We start from the raw sequence: 24,242 nt of genomic DNA, 5'->3' as shown, positions 1-24,242 counted from the left end.
AAAGACATTTAAACACCTATGTGGCATAAATGCACATGAGTCGAGTCTCTTTCATTTGAAAGGAAGTTCTGGAATGAGAGGGCATAGGATGAAGTTAAAAGGTGATAGGCTCGAGTAATCTAAGGAAATACCTTTTTACAGAAAGGGTAGTGGATGTGTGGAACAGTCTCCTTGAGGAAGTGGTGGAGACAGACTGTGTCTGAATTCAAGAATGCGTGGGATAGGCATGTGGGATCTCTTAGAGAGAGGAAGAGATAATGGTTACTGAGGATGGGCAGACTAGATGGGCCATTTGGCCTTTATCTGCCATCATGTTTCTTTGTTTCTGCTACCCACGTTGCTGACCATATTCCTACTTATTCACAAAATCTCATAGATAAAACACTATGGGGTTCATAATAATAATAATAAAAAAAAAACCCGTCTAAAAAGTGTCCTAAATGGCTACTTGGATGATCAAAAAGCCTGATCATCCAAGTACCCATAACCAAAGCTGGTTTTAGACGCATCTAAAATTAGCTTATGCCTTTCCCCTGCCACTAAAAACACAAAGAGAAAAGAAGCGTTTTTAGAGGCGGGGAAAGGGCGGGCGGTGGGCGGGAGGTGGGCCGACCTACACCTAGGCGTGCAGCAGGTATAACCAAAACCTTAGGCAGGTTCCTAGTTGGCACTTATACGTTTTTGACTTAGACGAAGTCAAAACAGGTCTAAGTGCCGAAAAAGGGGCCGCTGAGCTGATGGTAGCTGCTGCGATCAGCTCAGCGGCCCCAGCAACCTGCCTACCCCCTGCAGCAATGATCGCGGCAGGAGAGATCAAGTTTCAAGTTTATTTAGTTTCTTTGATTACCTCGCATAGTCCAAATCCAATGCGATTTACATAAGTTCCAAAGTTATGTAAAATATAAAAACCAACAAACATAACAATAGTACATATAAGGAGGGAAGCGGTAAACAACAATTAACATAAATACAATTTGCGGCAGTTCGGGTAGAGGAGTGATGGCATCGCGGTAGGAGAGATGAGGCATCTCTCCTGCCGCGATCCATCACACTCCCACATACAACATCGGGGCAAGAGGGAACCCAAGCCCTCTTGCACCGCCAACTCCACGACAGCATCAGGGCAAGAGGGAGCCCAAGCCCTCTTGCCCCACCTACTCCCCGACAGCATCGGGGCAAGAGGGAGCACAAGCCCTCTTGTCCCGCGGCACCTGCGGCACCCTCCGATTACGATCAGGCCAGGAGGGAGCCCAAGCACTCCTGGCCTCTCGCCCCCCATCCCCCTACACGATCGGTCAGGAGGGATCACAGGCCCTCCTTCCCTCGACACAACCCCCCCAATGACCGCCCCCCCCCGAACCCGCGATCAGCCCCGACCCGCGACTCCCCGTCGACCCGTGACCCTCCGCCGACCCCCCCACCCCAATCCCACCCCCATACCTGTAAAATGTTGGCCGGACAGATGGGTGCCAACCCGCCAGCTGGGTGCCAAACTCGCCCGTCTGGCAGGCCAGCCGGCTTTAGAATGGGGCCGGAATGGCCCAGGCATCTGAAACCCTGCCCACAGGTGGGGCTAAGGCGCCTGGGCCAACCAGAATAGGCCCGGGAGTCTTAGGCCCCTGCTGTGGGCGTGGTTTCAGACGCCTGGGCCAATCCGACCCTTTCTGCAGCCGGCTGGCCTGCCGGATGGGCGGGTTTGGCACCCGTCTGTCCAGCCAACATTTTACAGGTATGGGGGGTGGGATTGGGCTTGGGGGGGGTCATGAGGTTGGCGGGGGTTGCGGGTTAGCGGGGGGGCCGATCAGGTGTTCGGGGGGGCAGTCGTTGGGGGTGTGTCGAGGGCAGGAGGGCCTGGGATCCCTCCTGCCTGTATTGTAGTGGGGGGTGGGGGGCGAGAGGCCAGGAGGGCTTGGGCTCCCTCCTGGCCTGATCGTAATCGTGGGGTGCCGTGGGTGCCGCAGGGCAAGTGGGCTTGGGCTCCCTCTTGCCTCGATGCTGTCGGGGAGTCGGCGGGGCAAGAGGGCTTGGCCTTCCTCTTGCCCTGAACATAGTCGGGAGGTTGGGGTGCTGCGGGCCAGGAGGGCTTGGGCTCCCTCCTGCCCGGATCGTTTTAAGGTGGGGGGGATTCTGTAACCAATGTTGTTTTTGACAGAAACCGGTTACAGAATCCAGCTTTTAGGTGAAGGACTGGCTCCTCCTTCGCCTAAAAGTCCTTGTGTTGGACGTTTGGGGCTTAGGCGTTTTTATGGTTCATTATGGGGTATAAGTGTAGACGTCGTGGGGGGATAAGTGTAGACGTAGTGGTGGTCTGGGCGTTTAAACAGTTGAATGTAGAGGCAGGCCATTATCAAAAAAAGGACGTGTTTTTTGGTTATGGACATTTTCCCTGCTTCTACTTTCAACGTTTAAAGCTTTAGGCCAAAAAGGGACTTAGACTTTTTTTTGATTATGCCCCTCTATATCTTTTGCTTTATAAGAAATACCACAAATCCCATTCAACCATCAATCATATTTGCTCTTTTCACAAAAACACATCAACAAAAAGCTGTGTCTTTAAAAGCCTCTTAAAAGTATCTCTAGACCTACACAAATGCAACTGACCTGGCAATATGTTCCAAAGTTCCACACCAGCAACTGAAAACATACAATTTCTAACTCTTGCATGCACTATATTCCTCTCCTCAGTAGATAATCTCATGGCATTTTCTAATCTTAACACCTTTCTTGGGTGATACAATGCTAACATTTCTTGGAGACATACAGGTGCTTATCATTTAGTGTTCGCTGGATTATTGATACTACTTTGTATTGCACCCTTTGTTGTATAGGAAGCCAATGGAGCTGCTTCAAAACTGGCATAATATGGGTCATCCGTGATATACCTATGATCATTCTAGCAGCTGAATTCATTGACACTTGTAATGCCTTGCTCTTAGCTTTCACCAACCCCAAATACAGTGCATTGCAATAGTCTAGTCTACCTAGGATCATCGCTTGCACCACAGTCCGAAAATCATAGGGTACTAACCTTGGCTTCGACATATATATCATATGCAGTTGTGCATATCCCATCTGAATTGTTTTCTAAATTTGATTTCTCATCGTCAGTACTCCTAAAACCATCATTTTTTTTAAACTGGTAACTGACTTCCTAACATGGTCACACTATCCAGATCTCATCTTTCTTTATCACTTCCCACTGTTAACACCTCCGTTTTATTAACATTCAACTTCAAGTCATGCATACTCATCCAATGTACAATTTTCTCCATATAAAGATTCAGGCTCTTTTTAAATTCCTTCTCCATATAAAGATTTAGACTCTTTCTAAATTCCTTCTCATCCTTACCCACACAGTAAAGAAAAACAAAATATCATCAGCATATAATCTATACTGCACCTGTAAGCTCTGAAAAACTGTGCCTATCCCTGTCATATAGATAATAAATAATAGTGCTGATAATGCAGATCCCTGCAGTACCCTCTCTTAACTGTTTGCAACTTGGAAATGACAGTACCACTCTTTACTTGAAATAATCTTCCACGAATGTAAGAAAAGAACCATTCAAGTACTTTATCACATAACTCCAGCCCCTGCAATTTCTTAAATAGCAAATCCAAATTTATTGAATCAAAAGCCCCTGATTGCTGATTTTATTTTTGGCATTGATGAGGCAAATTTCAAAGTGTGCAAAATAATCCTTCAAATTCCATGCTATCAAAACCACTGACGATAGCTGTATCTAAACTAGGCTAGGGGAACCCATGTAGGTGGGTTTCATACTAGGGGATCGAGGTCCTCTCATCAGATACTTCACTAGATAAATTTCTCAGAATGGAGAGCAGTTTGGAATGCTGTAAAGACTTTCAAAGATGTCTAGTTAACAGAATTGCTATAGCACTGATATCCCGCTTCTCTGTTGGGTAGCAATTCTTTCTTATTTGAATCACTGCCTTTCTAGTCTCAGCGTGACTGCATAAACATCTTAATGCCAACAAATGTAAAGCAATTCACGTCGCTAAACCCTATTATGCTATTCCTGCACCCCCTTGCATCGATGACCACTCCCTACCTCTTAAGGATCGCATCAAAATCTTAGGCATTACCTTTGACCAATGCCTTAGTTTCAGCCTCAAATCTTACAAACTGCATTTTTCACCCTTTATTGCATTTGGGCTGTTAAGAGAATACTGCTACTGTCTGCTTTTCATTCTCTTTTCCTTAAGTCTAGTACAGTAATTTCCTACCTTGATTATTGCAATTCTGTTGCCCTCTGCACTGCTGAAACATTTTCAACTGGTCCAGTCAACTGCTGTGTGTCTATTACACAACTCTAAATCATTTGAACATATCTCTCTTTTACTTCAAGCTGAACATGGATTCCCCATTTCCTTGTGCATCACATTTTCAAAGGACATCTTCCCTCAGTCCTAGACTACAGTTACAGTTATTTTATTTGATATACCGCCATTTTTAACAAAAAGTCAAATCAAAGCAGTGTACAATTAATAAAAACAATGGGCAATCAAAATGGTGCAGTAAATGGGCAATGGTGTACAGTAAATGGGCAATCAAAATGGTGTACAGTAAATAAAAACAGTGGGCAATATTTAAAATAAAAATATAATAAAGGGGAAGTGCACGAACAAATTAACCAAACTAGAGACAAAAGGGCAGGAAAGGTTTACAATATCTTAAGGGAAAAACAAGCAGGATAGGAACAAGAGGGTAGGCTACAGAAAGAATAAGAAAAGTAAAAGTAAAGATAAACATAAGATAGTCACTACCTGATCACAAGTAATATGAAAAAATTACAAGGAAATTAACTACCATAATCAGAGTTATGAGAAAATATTGCAAAGATAGACTCCTTAGTCACAAGTGATGGCAAAAGTTGTGAAGTGACAAACTATTAGGAATTACCTTAGTTGATTATTTAACCTCTACACCCCAGTCAAGACCCTATGCTCCTCCAGTGCTGCTCAGCTCTTCATTCTACTGCTCTCGACGCTATCTTATAACCATGGCCCAAAAGCATAAATTCTCTTAGTATCAATCTTTAGGTTCTTGAACAAAGAAGAGGCCGGTGTTGGATTTTCAGTCTTATCATCCTACAGGGTAGTCGAAACATGGACCGTGTTGGGTCCTTAGTTCCCATTCTTTGGGTCCTAGACATTTTATCATGTGGATTAAAAGATTGTATCTTCAATAAAGCCTGTATCTTGGACACTTCTCCACAGTTGTTTTTATTTCAGTCTTATCATCCTACCAATATTTTTTTCCAGGTATGGCAGTGTGGCTAACAGACAAGCATGGATCGTTCACACAGGATTGAAATCCTTTACATGTACTGAGTGGGAAAAGTATCATTTGTAAGCAAAATCTCATGCCTTATATGGGAAAAGCTTCATTGGAAAGGAAAAATCTCAGAATCCATTGGAGAATCCACACAAGAGTGAAAACCTTTACATGTGAAAAGGCTTTCATAAGATAACCCTCACAGATACAGTCAGGGTGTAGTATAAATCAGAAGAGCTTTATTATTGAACAAGCAATCAAAGTAGCAGTTTGTTTTTTGTCACAGATTCAGGCTCAAACCTCATCTCTGTCTTTCCAGGCTTCAGCACAGTTCAAATTACTCACACATAAATCCAGGCTGTATTCCAGCTAGGACACCCAGGTCAAGGGTCTTCTATTTTCTTCTCGTGCAACACCCAGGCATCTACTTTATGACATGGTTCAAACCTCTGAGCTAGGGCCACTCCTCACTTCCCTGAGACTCCCCCACAGGTACTGCAGCCCAGCCAATACCCTGGGAATATTCCTTCACTCAGGACCTCCTCCTTGGAGACTTCCTCACTCTGGGCCTACCAACAACTTAACATAAAAATCAACTTTTAAATCGCATAACCTTGTAGATCTATGCGGTTTACAAAAGATTACATCAGCTTACAACCGAGCGATCATCACAGAATTTAATTACCCCAAAATTTAGGGAATAAGTAAGTTTCCAAATGCCTTCTGAATTCCGGATATGAAAAAGACATAAGAGATAATTGTTTGAATTCTTTGTCCCAACTGGAAGCTTGATAAGAAAGCATGTGTTCATGAACTTACAACCCTTCACTGATGGATAAATAAAGAAAAAGCATGAGCTTTATGTGGATGTTTTTGAGTAGCAAAGGAAAATGAATTAATCAAATAAGATGGAGATTGACCCAACAAGACTTTATAATAGACACAACCCAACTTAAAACAATGCGTGCCTCAATGGGCAACCAATGCAGTTAACAATAGAAGGGAGTTCAATGGTCATATTTCTTCAAACCAAAAAGAAGTCTGACCGCGGTATTCTTTATAACTTGCAGCCTAGAGATACAGGGGCATAATAAAAAAAAAATGTATAAGTCCCCTTTTGGCCTAAGGCCCTTTTTCGACACTTATACATGTTTTGACTTGGTCTAAGTCAAAATGGATAAGTGCCGACTAGGCAACCTGTCAAAAGGTTTGGTTATACTTGCTGTACGCCTAGGTGTAGGTCGGCCCACCTCCTGCCCTTTCCCCTCCTCTAAAAATGCCTCTTTTTGCTCTATGCATTTAGAGGCAGGGGAAAGGCCTAAGCTGGTTTTAGATACGTCTAAAACCAGCTTTGGTTATGGGTACTTGGACGATCAGGCTTTTTGATCATCCAAGTACCCATTTAGGCCACTTCTTAGATGTTTTTTTTTATTATGAGCCCCATAGTCTTTTTTGTTCCGGCCAAGTAAACGATGTTACAATAATCAAAATGGCCTAACACTAGCAATTGAACTAGTAGACTTCTTCCTTCAGGACTTCTCTTATCTCTGCCTTAGCCTTACCCCTCTGACCCAGCAGGTTAGTGCCACCTGCCATAAGGTGGTACAACTTCAACACCAGTGTGGGCGTGTTCATAGGGAAACCTTCTGCTATATCTCTCACTCCTTCACATCAGGCCTCATGCCCACAAAGATTAAAGCACACTGTACACACTGGACTGCATGAGAGCCTTGACCTTCTGTCTGTCATGGACTAAAGCCCTTAGAAAATTCATTGAACTTCTTGTTTCTTTTCACACTATTAGAATGGGGGTTGCCATCAACAAGCACACATTGTCTAATTGGCTAGCAGACTGCTTTTTCTTGCTTTTTGCTCTGGTAGGCTTGACTCATAATGTCAGAGCTATGGCTGTGTCTGTAACCCGCTTGAGATCAGCCTTCAAGGAGGAAATTTGCAAAGCTGCAACATAGACATCTGTTCATACATTCACAGCCCACCACCATTTACAAAAGGACTCCCACTATGACAGTAGATTTTTCTCTTCAGCTCTTCAGAATATCTTTAAGGAGTAGAATTCAATTGAATATTTCCTAGGCCAATTTCTGTTTCAGATAGCCTTTCAGAAAAAAAATAAAAATAAAGGTTAGTTATCCTAAAAAATATATTGATGCCTGTTTTGCAGTATCTTGTTAGTTTTTCCTTTTTTTCTGTTGAAGGTAGCCTGTAGCTAGGAAGTACCATGCTATGAAATCTTGCTATCCCGCTTTTCCTCAAAGAAAACCAAACTACTTACCTGTACCATGTGTTCTCTGTGGATAGCAGGATGGAAGTACTTCCATACCTTCCCTCTTTCCCATGGATCTGTATTCTAGTCAAGCTGAATAAATAGACTGAACTGGTCTTACATGACAATAGCGAAGCAGGAGCTCTTGGCTTCACTATTACAGTGCTTGCATTTCTACCCTGCCATTACAGCAACAGCCTCCTCGATGCAATAATTTTGATTGCACTGGAATTCCCAGCGCAACCAAAATTATTGCTGCACCGACCACACTCCCCGCCTCACCTCTTAGCAAGGGCTGATTGCCCTGCACAGCCCTGATGGTTTTAAGAAGCAGCCAGGCGATCCTTCAATGAGAAAAAAATGCGAACTGCTTCAGGCGGAGCTTGTGAGGGAGGATAGTTCTTCTGAAAATCTGTTCTACTCAAAGGCACCATCTGAGGCAGCCTGCATTTCTTTTCTCATTGAAGGATCCCCTGGCTGCTACCTAGAACTGCCAGAGCTGTGCAGGGAAGGCATTCTTTGCTAAGAAGGAATCCCTCCCACAAAGATATCTGCCACTGGGGGGGGGGGGGGGGGGGCTATGGGGTGAGGGATTTCCTTTATCCTCCCATGAAGATGAAGCCTTTAAGGGGGGACAGGCCTTTAAGGGGGGACAGGCCAGGGATGATGGCATAGGCCTTCAGGGGGGCAGACAGGCCTTCGGGGGCAGTCCTTCGGGGGGGGGCAGTCATTCAGGGGGTGGGACAGGCCTTGGGGGGTGCAGGCCTTTAAAGGGGGAACAGGCCTTTAAGGGAGGGTGCAGACCTTTAAGGGGGGGGGGACAGGTCTCCAAAGGGGGAACAGGCCAGGGATGATGGCATAGGCTTTCAGGGGGGACAGGCAGGCCTTCAAGGGGGGGGGGGACAGGCCTTCAGGGATGGGGGTACAGGCCTTCAGGGGGGGATAGACCTTCAGGGGAAGGGGCCCTGGTGTAGAAGTATATGGAGGGAGGGAAGGGGGGTTCAAAGAGATGTGCATATGCCGGACTTTGGGGGGAAGAAATAATGGGTCTAAAAATAGAGGAGAGGGAGAGAGATGATGGACAGTGGGATTTAGGGAGGGAAGGAACAGAAAGGGAGAGAAGTTGGACACAAGGGATGGTGTGGAGGGGGGATAGAGATAATGGATAGGAGGGTAGTTGGGAAAAGAAAGGGAGAGATCGTGGACCCTGGGGTGGTGAGGAAGGAGGGAGAGATGCTGGATGAAAGGGTAGTTAAGAAAAGGTGAATCTGTGGATGGAGACGAAAAAAAAGAAAGATGGCAGACCTCTGGGGGAGGGAAGGGAAACAGAAGGGGAGGACAGAGATGGCAGATGGATGGTTAGCACGGAGAAAAAAGAAAGAAGGAGACCCTGGCAAGCAAGTTATCAGAAGACAACCAGAGTCTGGGACCAACAAGATTTGAATAATGACCAGACAACAAAAGGTAGAAAAACTAATTGTATTTTCCATTTTGTGATTACAATGTGTCAGATTTGAAATTTGTATCCTGCCAGAACTGGTGTTAGACCTCAAACGTGAGCTAGGATTTAACAGAGAGAAGAAAAGTATTTTTTGTTTGTTTATTTTGTTTACACCACAGCGCCAGTGTGGTTAGGAGAAGGCAAGGATGTTTGAAAAAAACACCCAATTGGGCAGGAAAATCGAATGGAATCGAAAAACCAATTCAGTAGGCTGAATTAAATCGAATCAAAATTTTTTTTCCTGAATCGGGCAGCACTAGTTGGGAGGGTGGCTCACCAATAATTTTGGCCACACCGGGAAATCCATCTCAGCCAAAATTATTGCATCAAGAAGCTTGTCACTATTACAGTAAGGCAGAAATGCTGGTGCTGTAACAGCGACACCAAAAGGTCACACATCCAACAACAGCAGGTGGAAAGTGGTGCATATGCTTGGTGAAGCAACTTAGAAACTTCCAGTGCTTACTAAGCTAGAGAAGCTTTTCCAAGTGGTCTCTATCCGTAGTGTCACTCATGCTGTGTGGATTTATACTGTATTTTGCTGTCCATGGAGGACACTTACAACAGGTAAGTAACTTGTTTTTCTATTTCTGCATGCTAGCTTTTTGAAAATTCTCCCTTTTGTGATAGTTATTGTGCCTATGAATGAATGAATGAACAGACAGACATTAATTCCTGTTATAAAATTATAAACTGCCTTCTCAGTCCAAAGATTATTGGAAAGCACAAAGTAGTTATCTTTGAAGAATACACTGCATATTTTATTTATTTATTAAATCTTTATTGATTTTTAATCTAAAACAGTGTCATACAAATGAACAAACAGTAGGTATTACATACATTACACTATCTGTACAGGTAACATATATATCATTCAAGATTTTCAGTTTCCCTACATATAACAATAACATAATATATAGTATAAATGAAGAATAAAGTTACCCAAATGTCACCATCAATATTTATTCCCCTCCCTCCAACCTTTTGAGTAGATCGGCATGCAGACTTGTTAAAATAAAATACTCTTCAACCTATACATTGCCTCTCTCGGCTCCTACCTAGACGAACAAGGTCTAACCTCCTACAGTTATGCAGATGACATCACCATTCTCCTTCCGTTCGATCAACCAGCACCATCCATGGCAGACCAGATACACAGAACATTACATTACATTGCATTACATTAGGGACTTCTATTCCGCCTATACCTTGCAGTTCAAGGCAGATTACAAAAGAGCTAACTGGACATTTCCAGTTAAGTTACAACAGTTTTGGGTTTTTTGTTTTTTTTGTTACAAGGGAGGAGAGGTACTTGGATTAATTCCGGAAGAACTTGCAAATTGGATATTAAATTGACTGTACGTTACTGTGTGATATAACAAATAGATTACGGTTAGAGTACAAATAAGATTATGTTACATTTCAGGGATCTGAATACTTGGTTGGTGTTTTGGGGAGGAAGAGATTATTTAAGTGGAGGTTTTGGGGGAGAATTTATCTAGGAGGAGGGAGAAGGGTTGGGTTAAGATATCTGGATAAATTTTTTGAAAAGTAGGGTTTTGATTTCTTTTTGAAAAGTTTTGAAGTCGCCCGTTGCCGTCAACAGGTTGGAGATGGAGTGGTTAAGTTTTGCTGCTTGCGTCGCCAGAAGGTTATCAAACATCTTTTTGCGCTGAGTGCCCTTGAGTGGAGGGAAAGCAAAAGGGTTCGGAGTTCTTCTTTGTCTTGAGGTGAGGATCTGGTTTAGGCGGTTGTTTAGATAGTGGGGGCGGAGCCGTTTAATGCTTTGAATAATAGACAGTAGAATTTGAATTGAATTCGTGCTTGCATAGGTAGCCAGTGAGAGTCTAGGAAGGCAGTTGTAATATGATCATATTTTCTCAGGGAGTAGATCAGTCTGAGGGCAGTGTTTTGTATAGTCTGAAGTTGTTTTATCATGTTGGCAGGGCAAGGTAGATAGAGGGAATTGCAACACTTGAACACAAGAACACTTGAAACAATAGCAACATGGATGAAAGACCACAAACTAAATCCGGCCAAAACAAACTTCATCCTACTCGAAAATAACAAAATCCCAACCGTAATAAACCTTGCCATAAACTCTACAATATACTACTTGCAACCCAATTTAAAACTCCTCTGAGTGCTAATAGACAGAGGCTGTACAATGCAGCCACAAATCAACAAAACAATAAAAAAATAATTCACAGTCATGAGAAACCTGAGGCAAGTCAGAAAATTCTTTGACAGAAAACAATTCCAACTCTTGGTACAATCCCTAATCCTAGGTCTAATAGACTACTGCAACATACTATATCTCTCATGCACAGCAACCATGATAAAACAACTACAAACAATACAAAACACAGTCCTAAGACTGATCTACTCACTTAAGAAATTCGACATCACAGAGGCATACCACGACACATTGGCTTCCACTACAAGCAAGAATACACTTCAAATTTTACTGCCTACTATTTAAAGCAATAAACAGAGACATCCCAGCCTATTGGAACAATCGACTAATTCAATTCACCTCAACCAGACATAAGAGAACATAAGAACATAAGAAGTTGCCACCACTGGGTCAGACCATTGGTCCATCGTGCCCAGCGGTCCGCTCTCGCGGCGGCCCGTCAGGTCTATGACCTGTAATGTGGTTCCTGTCCATTTCTGTAACCTACCTCTTCTTTTTATCTGTAACCCTCAATCCCCTTTTCTTTTAGGAACTTGTCTAAACCTTCCTTGAAACCCTGCAATGTGCTCTGGGCTATCACGACCTCCGGAAGCGCGTTCCATGTGTCCACCACCCTCTGGGTAAAAAAGAACCTCCTAGCATTTGTTCTAAACCTGTCCTCTCTCAATTTCTCCGAGTGACCCCTTGTGTTAGTGGTTCCCCACAGTCTGAAAAATCTGTCCCTGTCCACTTTCTCTATGCCCCTCAGGATTTTGAAGGTTTCTATCATGTCTCCTCTAAGTCTCCGCTTTTCCAGGGAGAAGAGCCCCAGCATCTTCACCTGTCAGCATACGAAAAGTTTTCCATATCTTTTATCATTTTAGTTGCTCTCCTCTGGACCCCCCTCGAGTACCGCCATGTCCTTCTTGAGGTACGGCGACCAGTACTGGACACAGTACTCCAGATGTGGGCGCACCATTGCATGATACAGCGGCATGATGACTTCCTTCGTCCTGGTCGTGATACCCTTTTTAATGATACCCAACATTCTGTTTGTTTCTTTGAGGCCGTTGCGCACTGGATTGATGCTTTCAATGTTGTGTCCACCATCACCCCCAGGTCTCTTTCAAGGTTGCTTACCCCTAGCAGTGATCCCCCCATTTTGTAGCTGAACATCGGGTTCTTCTTCCCTACATGCATGACCTTACATTTCTCTATATTAAAACTCATTTGCCATTTTTTTTGCCCACTCTTCCAGTCTTGTTAGGTCTCTTTGCAGGACCTCACAGTCTTCCGTGTTTCTAACCCTGCTGCAAAGCTTGGTGTCATCAGCAAATTTGATAACCTCACATGTCGTCCCCGTCTCCAGGTCGTTGATGAATATATTGAACAGGATTGGTCCCAGCACCGACCCCTGTGGAACTCCACTCGTGACCCATTGCCAGTCTGAGTAATGGCCCTTTACTCCAACCCTCTGCTTCCTGCCTGCCAGCCAGTGTTTGATCCATCGGTGGATATCCCCCTGCACCCCGTGGCTCCACAGCTTCTTAAGTAGTCTTTCGTGGGGTACCTTATCGAAGGCTTTTTGGAATTCAAGGTAAATGATGTCTATGGATTCCCCTTTATCCACCTGGTTGTTTATTCCTTCAAAGAAATACAGTAAGTTCGTGAGGCATGACCTTCCCTTGCAGAAGCCGTGCTGGCTCGCCTTCAGTTGTCCATTGCCTTCTATGTATTCGCAGATTGCGTCCTTGATTAGTGCTTCCATCATCTTTCCCGGAATCGAGGTCAAGCTCACCGGCCTGTAGTTTCCTGGGTCACCCCTTGATCCCTTCTTAAAGATGGGCGTGACATTGACTATTTTCCAGTCTTCTGGGATCTCCCCAGTTTTTAAGGATAGGTTACATATTTGGCTTAGTGTATCCGCTATTTCGTTTCTCAGTTCTTTTAATACCCTTGGGTGGATGCCATCCGGACCTGGTGATTTGTCGCTCTTCAGTCTGTCTATCTTTCTGAGAACATCCTCTTTGTTTACCTCTAGTTGGACTAGCTTCTCATCAGGGTCTCCGTTTATGTGCTCCTCAGGTTCTGGGATATTGGATGTGTCCTCTCTCGTGAAGACTGACGAGAAGAACTTGTTTAACCTGTCAGCTATCTCTTTTTCCTCCTTTACTACTCCCTTCCTGTCTCCATCGTCTAACGGTCCCACCTCCTCCCTGGCTGGTTGTTTCCCCTTCACATACCTGAAGAATGGTTTGAAGTTTCTTGCTTCCCCCGCCAGCCTCTCCTCATATTCTCTTTTTGCTTTCCTAACCTCTCGGTGACAGTCCTTTTGGTGCCTTTTGTGTTCCTTCTGGTTGTCCTTTGTTTGGTCCTTTTTCCATTTTCTAAATGATGTTTTCTTGTCTCTTATCGCCTTTCTCACTGCATTTGTTATCCACGCCGGGTTTTTGTTTCGATTTTTTTTGCACCCTTTCCTGAACCTGGGGACATACAGGTTTTGTTCTTCGTACACCGTGCCCTTGAGTAGGGCCCAGGTATCCTCTACGGTCTCCATCTTCCTTGAGCTGTTGCTGAGTTTCTTTCCCACCATTTTCCTCATGGCCTCGTAATTTCCTTTTCTAAAGTTAAATTCTGTTGTTGTAGTTCTTTTCACCTTTGATGCTGCCTATTAGCCATAGAATCACATTTAAAATAATGTTACTCATCTTCAAAACTTTAGCTTGTGAAGAACCCCAATTTATATCCAGGCTCTTGATACCCTATAATACTCAACGTTCACTTCGTTCCTCTAACCAAAACCTTCTCTCAGTTCCTTCCTTGAAGATTATTGGTACTAGAAGGGCAGATATTTTTTCAGTGACAGGTCCCCTATGGTGGAATGCCCTTCCCCAATATATTCGTGATGAAAAAGATGTTTTAATATTTAAAAAATCTTTAAAATCTTATCTATTTAGAGATGCCTTCAATGTCTAAAGCAGATTATGTTTTTTATTTTTTAATAGCTGAGATTTTTTATGTACCCTTACCTATCGTTTTTTTCCTAATTTTCTATTTTAAATGAAATATGTAACTTTTAATTTTTCCATCCCAACTACTTGTTTTGTTTTAGTCAAATGTTTATTGTTAATTTGTGAAACTCTTTTACCTTATTATATATTGTAATGTACATCGCTTAGTGATTTCAATAGGCGATAAATCAAATTCTGTTAATAAACTTGATAAACTTGATAAACTTGATGCTCCCATTTCTAGCTTGCACTGGATCATGTTGTGATCGCTGTTTCCTAATGGCTCTAGTACTACCACGTCCTTTGTGGGTCCCCCTAGCCCGTTGAGTATTAGGTCAAGAGTGGCATCTCCCCGTGTTGGTTCCATGACCAGCTGCTCCATGAAACAGTCCCTCACCACCTCCAGGAATTTTGTTTCTCTCGTGCAATTTGAGTGTCCAGTGTTCCAGTCTATCCCAGGGTAGTTGAAGTCACCCATCACCACCCACGCCCATTCATATACCCTCCAAACAAAAACGTCAAAAGAAAAATAAACTTAACGACAACCTTAGAAAAATAGAAACATAGAAATAGACGGCAGATAAGGGCCACGGCCCACCAAGTCTGCCCACCCCAATAACCCTCCCCTACCTTTCTCTGTGAAGAGATCCCACGTGGCGATCCCATTTTGACTTAAAATCAGGCACGCTGCTGGCCTCGACCACCTGCAGTGGAAGATCATTCCAATGATCAACCACCCTCTCGGTGAAGAAGTATTTCCTGGTGTAGTTTCCTTCTAGCCACTCGAGCTGCAACACTCTACAACCCAAAGACCACAACCACAGACTACAAAACCTTCAAGAAAGAAATAAAAACCCTTCTATTAAAAAAACACATAAAACCCAACTAACACAATCAAGAATGTCCCAAGCATCACTTACAACTACTACATATGTACCTCCAATATCTTGACAACTCAGATGTAATCCTTAGCAACTCAAAAAAATATACAAACTACTCCCTAAATACTTCTAATCTCCGGACAATCCATTTGTAATCCGCCTTGAACTGCAAGGTAATGGTGGAATAGAAATTCCTAATGTAATGTAATGTAAAATGTTAAAAAAAAATTAGAATTAAGTTGAATTAAAATTGAAACTTAATTTTCTAGAAGTCAATATGATCAGCTTTTAGAAGAAGGGAAGAATGAATGCTTTGAGGAAAAACGTGTCAGTCTTTTGAAGGCTCAAGTAATGCAATTGGAGAGACAGGTAATAAGTGTAACAATTTACTTTCTGATTTAAATATTTATTTCAATAAGTTATCATGGAGATCAAAATTTAGATGTTCAGGTTGTCATTCTCTGTTCCAATGGTATTTTATAAAAAGCTCTGCCAAACACAAAGCATTTTGTAAAATACCTGAACTGATATGCAGGAGTGTGATTATTTTGCTGGAATGCACAACAGGAGCAGCCATTTTACAAATACACACATAACAAAAATAAGTGAAATGAACCTGGCAGGTTTTACATGTAAAGTTTGGCAGTTCCATATAGAAGTGGCTACTTTGCAACTTTCAAGTGTGGCTGTCCAAGTTCACAAACCTAGATATGTAAGTGTAGCCAGTTAGTAAGCCACAGCTTTTATTTTACTTTGTTTTGGAGACAATTCAACAATGAGGGGATTAAGGAAAATTAGTCTGTTAACACCTCATGTAAACCCTGACCAAAATGAGCATTTTAAAAAAATGTATGAGCTGATGTAAAACCTAATGGGAAGATTTTTTTTCACATGAAAATATATTTCCTTTGTAAAATGGGGAATACAGCTCTAGAGTTTTTTCCTCTCAAGGCATACCCAAACCACACCACCACTATGCTCCCTTAAAACCTCTGCATGGTGTGGATTTTAACATTTTAAGTAGATGCTTTCTAAAATTATTTTTTACATGTGTAGCCTAATAGAGTGGTAGAGAAGCCTAATGGTTAGAACAGCGAGCAAAGCACTTAACCTCCACTGCATCAGGAACAAACATATGCTGGCTTTTACAAAACTGTGGTAGAGGTTTCTACTGCAGGCCAGTGAGGTAAATGCTTTGATGCTCATAGGAATTGAATGAGCTTCGGAGCATTTACCTTGCTGGCCTGCAGTAAAAAAGCTCTACCGCAGTTTAGTAAAAGGAGCCCTTAGAGTGTAAGCCCCCACCCGAGACAGAAAAATACCTATTGTACCTGAATGTGTACCACTTTGATAGCTGACTTGCAGGCAATATATAAGAAAATAAATTTAAAAAGTTAAAGTTAAATTATGTGCAGCTACTGTACTGAATAAACGCTTCTATAAGAACCCCCCAAATGCCTTTGCTTCTATGAAGCTTTTAAAATTCTATAACTACTGTAATTTCCATGTAGGTAGTCCTCCTTACTGAAGGGTTAAGCTCTCGAGCATCTCTCATTTTGGATCTGGAAAATTCCTTAAAATCTGTTTCTGAGAAGTTCAGGTTAGTACATTTGATGAAGTTATTGCATATTTTATTATATATTTTTTTCATATGAGTTTTGTTGTCTTCTTTCAAGTTGATGAAGCTATATGTTAACTGTATAAAAATAATAACAAAATATTTCAGGGCAAACTACTAACAGTTTAGATTTTCACACCCATTTTGCCTTGATTTGACTTGTGATGTTGAGGTGAGCTATTTAATCAGATGTGTAGATTTTTGCGAATTTGAATAAATTTTTTTTATTAGGAATTTTCATTGAATGTAATACACAAAGCAAAGAATATGGAACAATCACATAATAGCTTATAATATAATGAAAATTAGGTTTCTTACCTCTGCTAATCTTCGTTCTTGTAGATATCCTCTGGAGCCTGAACTATTGGATAGTGCATTCATTCCAGCCTTGAGAACTTAAAAATAACACCAACCACCTCTGCAAGGTCACCTGTGCGGCCACTCCCCCTGAAGTTCAGTAGGTAGCAAAGCCAGGAGTATCTAATACAAACAGGAAACACAAGAAAAAAAGAAGGGAATGTGGGAACTCCCCGATACAAATCAATGCTGCTCATGATAACCAAATACATAATCAACAACCGCCAATAAAAGGCCAAGTTAGGACAATAAGAAATTGAAACATTTCACACCTGCAAAACTGAGGAACAGGTCACTAAAGAAGACCCAGCCTAAAGAGCAGAAGGGACATCACCCCAGGACCCTTAAAACCCCATAAACTTAAATAAAAGGACACTCGGGGAAATGTTAGTGAAGCTGGTCAAAGAGAGAAAGCCAACTTACCAGTTACTGCGAATTGGACAAAACAGATGGGCGGGAGTTCAGGATCCAGAGGATATCTACAAGAAGGAAGATTAGCAGAGGTAAGAAACCTAATCTTTCATTCTTGTACAATACCTCGAGCCTGAACTATCGGGACGTATCAAAGCAGGCTCAAATCTCAGGGGGGGCCCAGTGAGCCCACCACCAGAACAGAAGGGCCAAAGGCCGCATCACCTATAGCTGCCACATCAAGCCGGTAAAACCCGGAAAAAAGTATGAAGGGAAACCCACGTGGCCGCCTGACAAATCTCAGGCGAGATCACATGAGAGTCAGCCCACGAGGAAGCCCGTCCTCCGGTAGAGGGGAGGCTGCTTCCCCACCGCCACATGGGCTGCGGAAATGCCCGCATGTAACCAACGCGAGAAGGTAGCCTCGGAAGCAGGCCGACTCTGGCGTGCGGGGCCCGCCAGGACAAACAGATGATCCGACAGGCGGAAGTCATTACTAGCCTCAAGGCATCTCAAAAGGGGATGCCGCACTTCCAGAGACCGCAAAACAGGGGTCTTAGACTTGGAACCCGACAGAGCAAAGGTGGGTAGCTGAACTACCCGGGTGATGTGGACTGCTGACCCCCCATGCAGAAGAAAAGAAGACACGGTCCTCAAAACAACTGCAGACTCCGTGATGCGGAAAAAAGGATCCCTGCACGACATAGCCTGAAACTCCAACAGACCCTGAGCAGAAGCGATCGTAACGAGGAAATCAGTCTTGACGGCAACATCTCTCAGAGAAATCCTATCCAGGGGTTCATAGATCAGACGAGCCAATGAGTGGAGAACCAGACTCAAATCCCTTGGAGAACCCGGCAGTTGCAAGGGATGCTGCAGCCTCCCCGCCCCCCCTTAAGAAGCCTACAACATCTTGGGGAGACACCAGAGAACCCCTGAGAGAAGAGGGACCCTAACAGAACAGTCTCGCAGTGGAGACCTGGAAGAAGAAACTGCCAGACCCTATCTGAGGCCAGCCCACAGAAAGGCCGGAACAGGCGCCACCGATGGGGCCAAAGGATCCATGTGAACTGCTCCACACCAGGCCGAAAAGCACCTCTAGGCCTTCGCGGAGGCTGACCCCCATCGAATTCCTGTTTCCATGAAGAAACGTGGCAATGACAGCAGAAGAGAAGCCCTTAGCCCTCAAGGCCATGCGTTCAGCATCTGGTCGCAAAACCAAGCCATCCGGAACTGGAAGGGCTATCGGGCCCTGCGTGAGTAATCTCCGATGGCAAGGAAGACACAGACCCCTCAACCGCACCAGGTCTGCGTACCAAGGACAGCTGGGACAGTTCGGGGCCACTAGGAAGACCAGACCTGCGTGAGATGCCACCCGGCCCAGAATGTGCCCTATCATAGGCCATGGGAAAAAGCAATCCAGAAGTTCCTCATCAGACCATGGTTGAACCAAAGCACCAAGCCCTGCTCTGCCGACCTCTCGTCGGTGGCTGAAGAACCTGTCCGCCTTCTGGATCCCTGAGGACGCTTTCAGATCGAAGGTGGGGTGACCCCTCCGAAGAAACATGGCTTTGAACGCTAACCCGGACAGGGACCATTCTCCCGGGTCCAGAATCTGACAACTGAGGAAGTCTACCGGCACATCGTCCACCCCTGCCACATGAGTGGAGGACAAGGCCATCAGGTGCTTCTCCACCTAGGTAACGAGCATTCAAGCCTTTAGGCTCAGCAGGGGACTCCTCATGCCCCTCTGACCGGATAACATAGGCAACCACCAGCGCAATGTCCGAAAATATGCAGAGAATCCCTTGAAATCACAGCAGGCCAGACAGATCATACACATCTGCTCTCCAACGCAGTCCACCAACAGTGGATTGGCACAGACCAGCAAACTGCTCCCCATCCGGAGATACTCGCGCCCGTCGCCAGGGGCACCCAGTCCAAGACGCGCAGAGGGAGCCCTCTGTACAGAGGACCAGGATTAACCACAACACCATACAGCTGCGAGTCGTTGCCCAGCATGACAACTTCACCCGTGCACATCCTGCTGAGGATTCCACCAGGACAGAAGGGACAACTGAAGAGGACGGATGTGAGCCTTTGCCCACAAATCACAACTATGGTCGCCACCAAGAGACCCAATACCTACAGATACTGCCAGACTGTCGGGGCTAGAGCCACTAACATAGCCTGACTTCACTCCGAAGCTTGATCGTCCCGGAGTCCGTCAGAAACACTTGGTTCCTGCCCACATGGAACCAAACTCCCACATACTCCAAGTCCTGCGGCAGCTTGAAGCGACACGTCGTGAGATGGATCACCCAGCCGAGACTGTCCAGCAGTCATCGCTTGGTGAACCACCAAGGTTCACCAAAGAGGGAGCTCTGATCAGCCAGACGTTGAGGTACTGATGGACTTGCACCCCCAGCGAGCGCAGATGGACAGCCACCACCACCAGGACTGTGGTGAATGATCAGGGTGCCAACACCAACCCGACAGGCAGCGCCACGACCTGGAAGTGCTTCCCAAAAACATGCAACCTCAGGAACCTCCAATGATCCAGAAAAAACAAAACAAAAAATCGAGATGTGGAGGTACACTTTCGAGAAGTCCAAGGAAGCCAAAAACTCCCCGGGCGCCACTGCTGCCACCACTGAATGCACCGTTTTCAGCTGGAAACGTGGAACTGATAGGACGGTGTTCACTGCCTTCAGGTCCAGAATTGGTCAGCAATCTTCAGAGTCCTTCATTGGCATGATGAAGTAAATGGTGTATCTCCCGGTGCCCCAGTTTCCCTTTGGGACAGGCTCTATAGCTGCCTGATCCAGCAACCTGTGCACCGTGGCTTGCACCTGGCTGGCCCTGTCCAGAATTCCCACAGGAGGGGACAAGAAGAATTCCGGCAGAGGCTGGAAAAACTGAAGTCAAAAGCCTTCCTGAGCACAACGAGGACTCACTGGGCTGAGATTACCATTTGCCATTCTGGAAGGAAGGCCAAAAGCCACCCCCCTCCCTCCCCCGAATTGGGGGTGCCCCTGCCAGAGACCTGGCAGCATATTTTTCTCTAGGAAGGGGCAGAAGGCCGGGAGTAGGAAAACTGTGGGTACGTTGCACCTCCAAAGCAAGGACTGGAGGGAGCTCCGAAACGCTGTCCCGCCGCCGGGGTCCAGTGAACTCTGGCAGGGACAAAAATCTGACCATCCCATACCCCTGGTCGGACGAAGTCTAGAGCCCGGGAGCACCTCAGGCTACAGATCTGAACACTGGCCATAGGTCATCCAAACCTTTGCCAAATAGGAGCGAACACTTAAAAGGAACCTGCTCACTGAGCCTTTAGCTGAAGTAGCACCCAACCATTGGTGAATCCAAGTCATTCACCGAGCGAAGCCTGAAGAAGCTCCGAGCTTAGCTCAAGATGCTACAGAGTGCTTCAGGCAAAAAATTCAGACATTCCCAGGCCACACAGAAGTGGCCGCCGTAGTGCGCCCTCCCGTGTAGTGGAAACAGAACAACGCCGGAGATCAAAATGCAATCGTCAGTCCTGAACATCCTGCAGGACAATCCCTCCAGCTGAGGAAAAGGAGGTACGCTTAGCCACCTGAGCCACAGCTGAATCCCCCGTCAGCGGGACCAGTCTCTAGTTGAAGTCTGATGCCATGGGATACAACTTTTCCAGGTCCAAGGATAAAGAAACCCTCCATGAACTCCCAGACTTCTAACAGCACTTCCGCCAAAACCGCATTGCAGCGAGGAGGCAGACAGCGGAGGCATAGAACTCCGAACTGTACATTCTGTCGGAACCGCATAGTCTGAAACCAGGTTCCATGTTCACAGTAGCCCCAAAATAAAGATGGGCAGATGGCTAGTCTTGAAGAGCTGGCACTCCGCCTGGCGATCCGTAAGGTCTTGGAACCCATTGGTTTGGGTATCACCCAGATCTGCTAAAGTTAGCTACTTCTGTTGATTCCACCGAAGAAACAGACGACAGCAACAGCACAGACACCGAAGCAGAAGCAAGGACAGGGAAGAGCCGCTACCCCAGTAAAGGAACAAATCGTCATGCTGGCCTCTAAAAGTGGGATAGACTGTTGTACTGGAGTCTGAGTGGAAGAAACAGGCAAAACCCCCTTTTACTCCTGGTTTCTTTTTTTTTTTTTTTTTTTTTTACAGTCAGATACCTCAGAACCCCGGGGTAAAACAGTCATCGGCATCTGGAACGCTCTGTGCATCACAGATCTCACAGGATTAGCAGACTGAGGAGACTTTTTCCCAAAATTGCGCTTGCGTTTCGCAAAAACGCTATCTGCGCCCAGTGTAGGCGCCCCAGATGCAGCAATCCCAACTCTGGTGGAATTAAAGGGCATTAGGGCCTCTCAGGAGGAGGGGAGCGCAGGATCTGCTCACGTCTCACTCCCTTCGTGGCCCGTGGCGCACGGAATAAACGACCGCAAATCTGCCACATCTAAGGCATGAATCCATGCCATCCTGTTCTGAAGTGGCCATCTGTGAAATTTGGAGCAAAAACGAAGCTTCTAAGTCCCAAAAATATACATTTAAAAACTTTAAAGAAAATCCAAGATGGTGGTGCCGATTTTGTAATAAAAACAGCTGTTAAAAACGCAGGAAAACGCTAAAAAGGTGATTTAAGGATTTTGCAGGTGGGGGGCTCAGGGCATGCAGGGAAAACCCCAAAACCCCAATTTGAAGACCTCTCAAAATCGGCAAACTCTGACTCACAGACACTACAGAGACATGTGCTACAATGAAAGTCTATGGCAGCCTGTAAAACACAGTACAAGCAAGGAGATCAGTACCTCAGAAGCTGAATAAACTTGATTTTTCAGGTCTTCTGACCACCTCACCTTCCCTGTCAGCTCAGATCATGACCACCAGGACCCCTCATGGAATCAGGGAAGGCATGTGGCGTGGATCCAATCCCAGCGTACCTCTTCAGAACCGCAGCAGCCTGTGCTCTACCCCTTTGCGGACGAACTAGGGGAGAGATGGCTCCCGAACCTGGAGACCTGATTCAAGCTGCAGGCTATCCAGAGGGCTTACTGCAGTTTCAGGCTTATAGAGCACCCTCCAGAAGCAGACAAACTTTAAAATGTCTGCGATCTCCTGCCGAAGGATCACTTGCACAGAGTTGATCCGTAGCATGAGGGCAAACCTGCGGTACCAAAGAAAATAAAAGACTAGGATTTGAGAAATAAAATCACGAGCAGAAGAAAACTAGAAGTTCTCAGCAAGGCTGCAGAATCAAACTGAACTTCAGGGGGAGTGGCCACACAGGTGACCTTGCAGAGGGAGGGGGTTGGTGTTATTTTTAAATTCTGCAGCCAAGGCTGGAATGGATGCACTACCCGATAGTTCAGGCTCCAGAGGGATTGCACAAGAAGAATATTTTTACTAATTAGTTGTAGACACCTGTTTCCATTGCAACAGAGATGGTCTGCCGAACCATAGGATTGTCCATCTATGCTCGCGAGCACACTGCAGAAGATGTGAATCACAGCTTTTCAACTCTTCCTTCTTCTCTCCGGTCTCTGCTGCCCCCTTCAGTTCTTCTTTCTGCAGGAGAGCATGAAGGTGTTGTTCTTATTTACTTTCTTCATACCTTCACCAAATTCTATAGGGTGAACATAGCAGCATAGGGGATGCAGCTTTTGGGTCCTCAGTAATATGTATAGGCTCATCTCTCCCATCCTAGACTTTGGGGACTGCTTAGGTAAGTCCCTATTGTTCAGCATACCATCTCAGGATGGTATGCTGAACCCCCCCTCCCACCCAGCAATTTATCTAATTTGCCTGTTTTCTGACTCAAACTTAATGGTCAGCTCCATAGCTAGGATTTTACTGTCAGTCAGACTATTGGATAATGAAGAGTCTGTGTATATGATTTCAAAGGAGGAATGGTTCAACTCCATAAATGTTTGGAAGGTTTATGTTTCTTGTTTAACTTGTATATTCTTACATTCATTGTTCCTCTCAGAGGCTTGTTAATGTTTTGACTACATTACTGTTCATTCAGTGTTTGTTTTAAATTCAAATGAGTAAATCAGTTTGCCTGGACGGTGGAAGTGTGCCAAAGTGTGCAGTAGTGGCTCCGGCCAGAGTCGTTATCCAGAGGCCTCCCTCTACACATAGAGTCATTGGTGATCCTGATGACAGATGCCAATCTTTATGGCTTGGGGGGGGGGGGAGGGAGGTCATTGCGAAGGTCATCCAATATAAGTCCATCAACAGATTAGAGTTAAGAGCCATTCGGTTGGCTCTATAGTTCTTCCAGACCCAACTGGAAGGCAAAGCAGTCAGGATCTTCTCTGACAATGCCACGGCTGTAGCATATGTCAACAGATAAGGGGGAACCAAGAGTTCTGAAGGTGGAGACACAATTGCTGTTTTTCTGGGAAGAAGCCTATCTGCAGGCCATCACGACAGCTGATGAAGCAGGTGTGGACAATGTCCAGGCCGATTATCTCTGCCGCTGGACCTTGGATTTGGGAGAATGGTCCTTGTCCAAGAGAGCATTCAACTGCATTGTGAAACGCTGGGGGCAGCCAACATTCAATCTCATGGCCTCAGCAGACAAGAAAGCTCCTCATTTCTTCTTGTTCAACCTTGGCCAGTAAAGAGACTTCTGTATATGTTCCACTTTTTGGCCGAAGATAGGCCGGGTCCACAACCTTTCGAGGTTTAATCAA

At 44.9% G+C, this 24,242-nt stretch overlaps 1 protein-coding gene across 5 annotated transcripts in view; it reads left to right on the top strand.

Moving 5' to 3' along the window:
* Positions 1 to 24,242, top strand: part of LOC117369202 — a 126,173-nt gene that overhangs the window by 15,739 nt on the left and 86,192 nt on the right. For all 5 annotated transcript variants that reach the window (XM_033963613.1, XM_033963426.1, XM_033963794.1 and 2 more), the window contains 2 exons: positions 15,422 to 15,521; positions 16,664 to 16,752. In XM_033963613.1, the coding sequence (XP_033819504.1) occupies positions 15,422 to 15,521; positions 16,664 to 16,752 (189 nt within the window). The remainder of the gene's footprint in view (positions 1 to 15,421; positions 15,522 to 16,663; positions 16,753 to 24,242) is intronic.

The sequence above is a fragment of the Geotrypetes seraphini genome, chromosome 1, assembly GCF_902459505.1.
Source record: "Geotrypetes seraphini chromosome 1, aGeoSer1.1, whole genome shotgun sequence".
NCBI classification, from domain to species: Eukaryota; Metazoa; Chordata; class Amphibia; order Gymnophiona; family Dermophiidae; genus Geotrypetes; species Geotrypetes seraphini.
The sequence above is the reverse complement of the archived record's forward strand: the minus strand, read 5'-3'. Positions and strand labels throughout refer to the sequence as shown.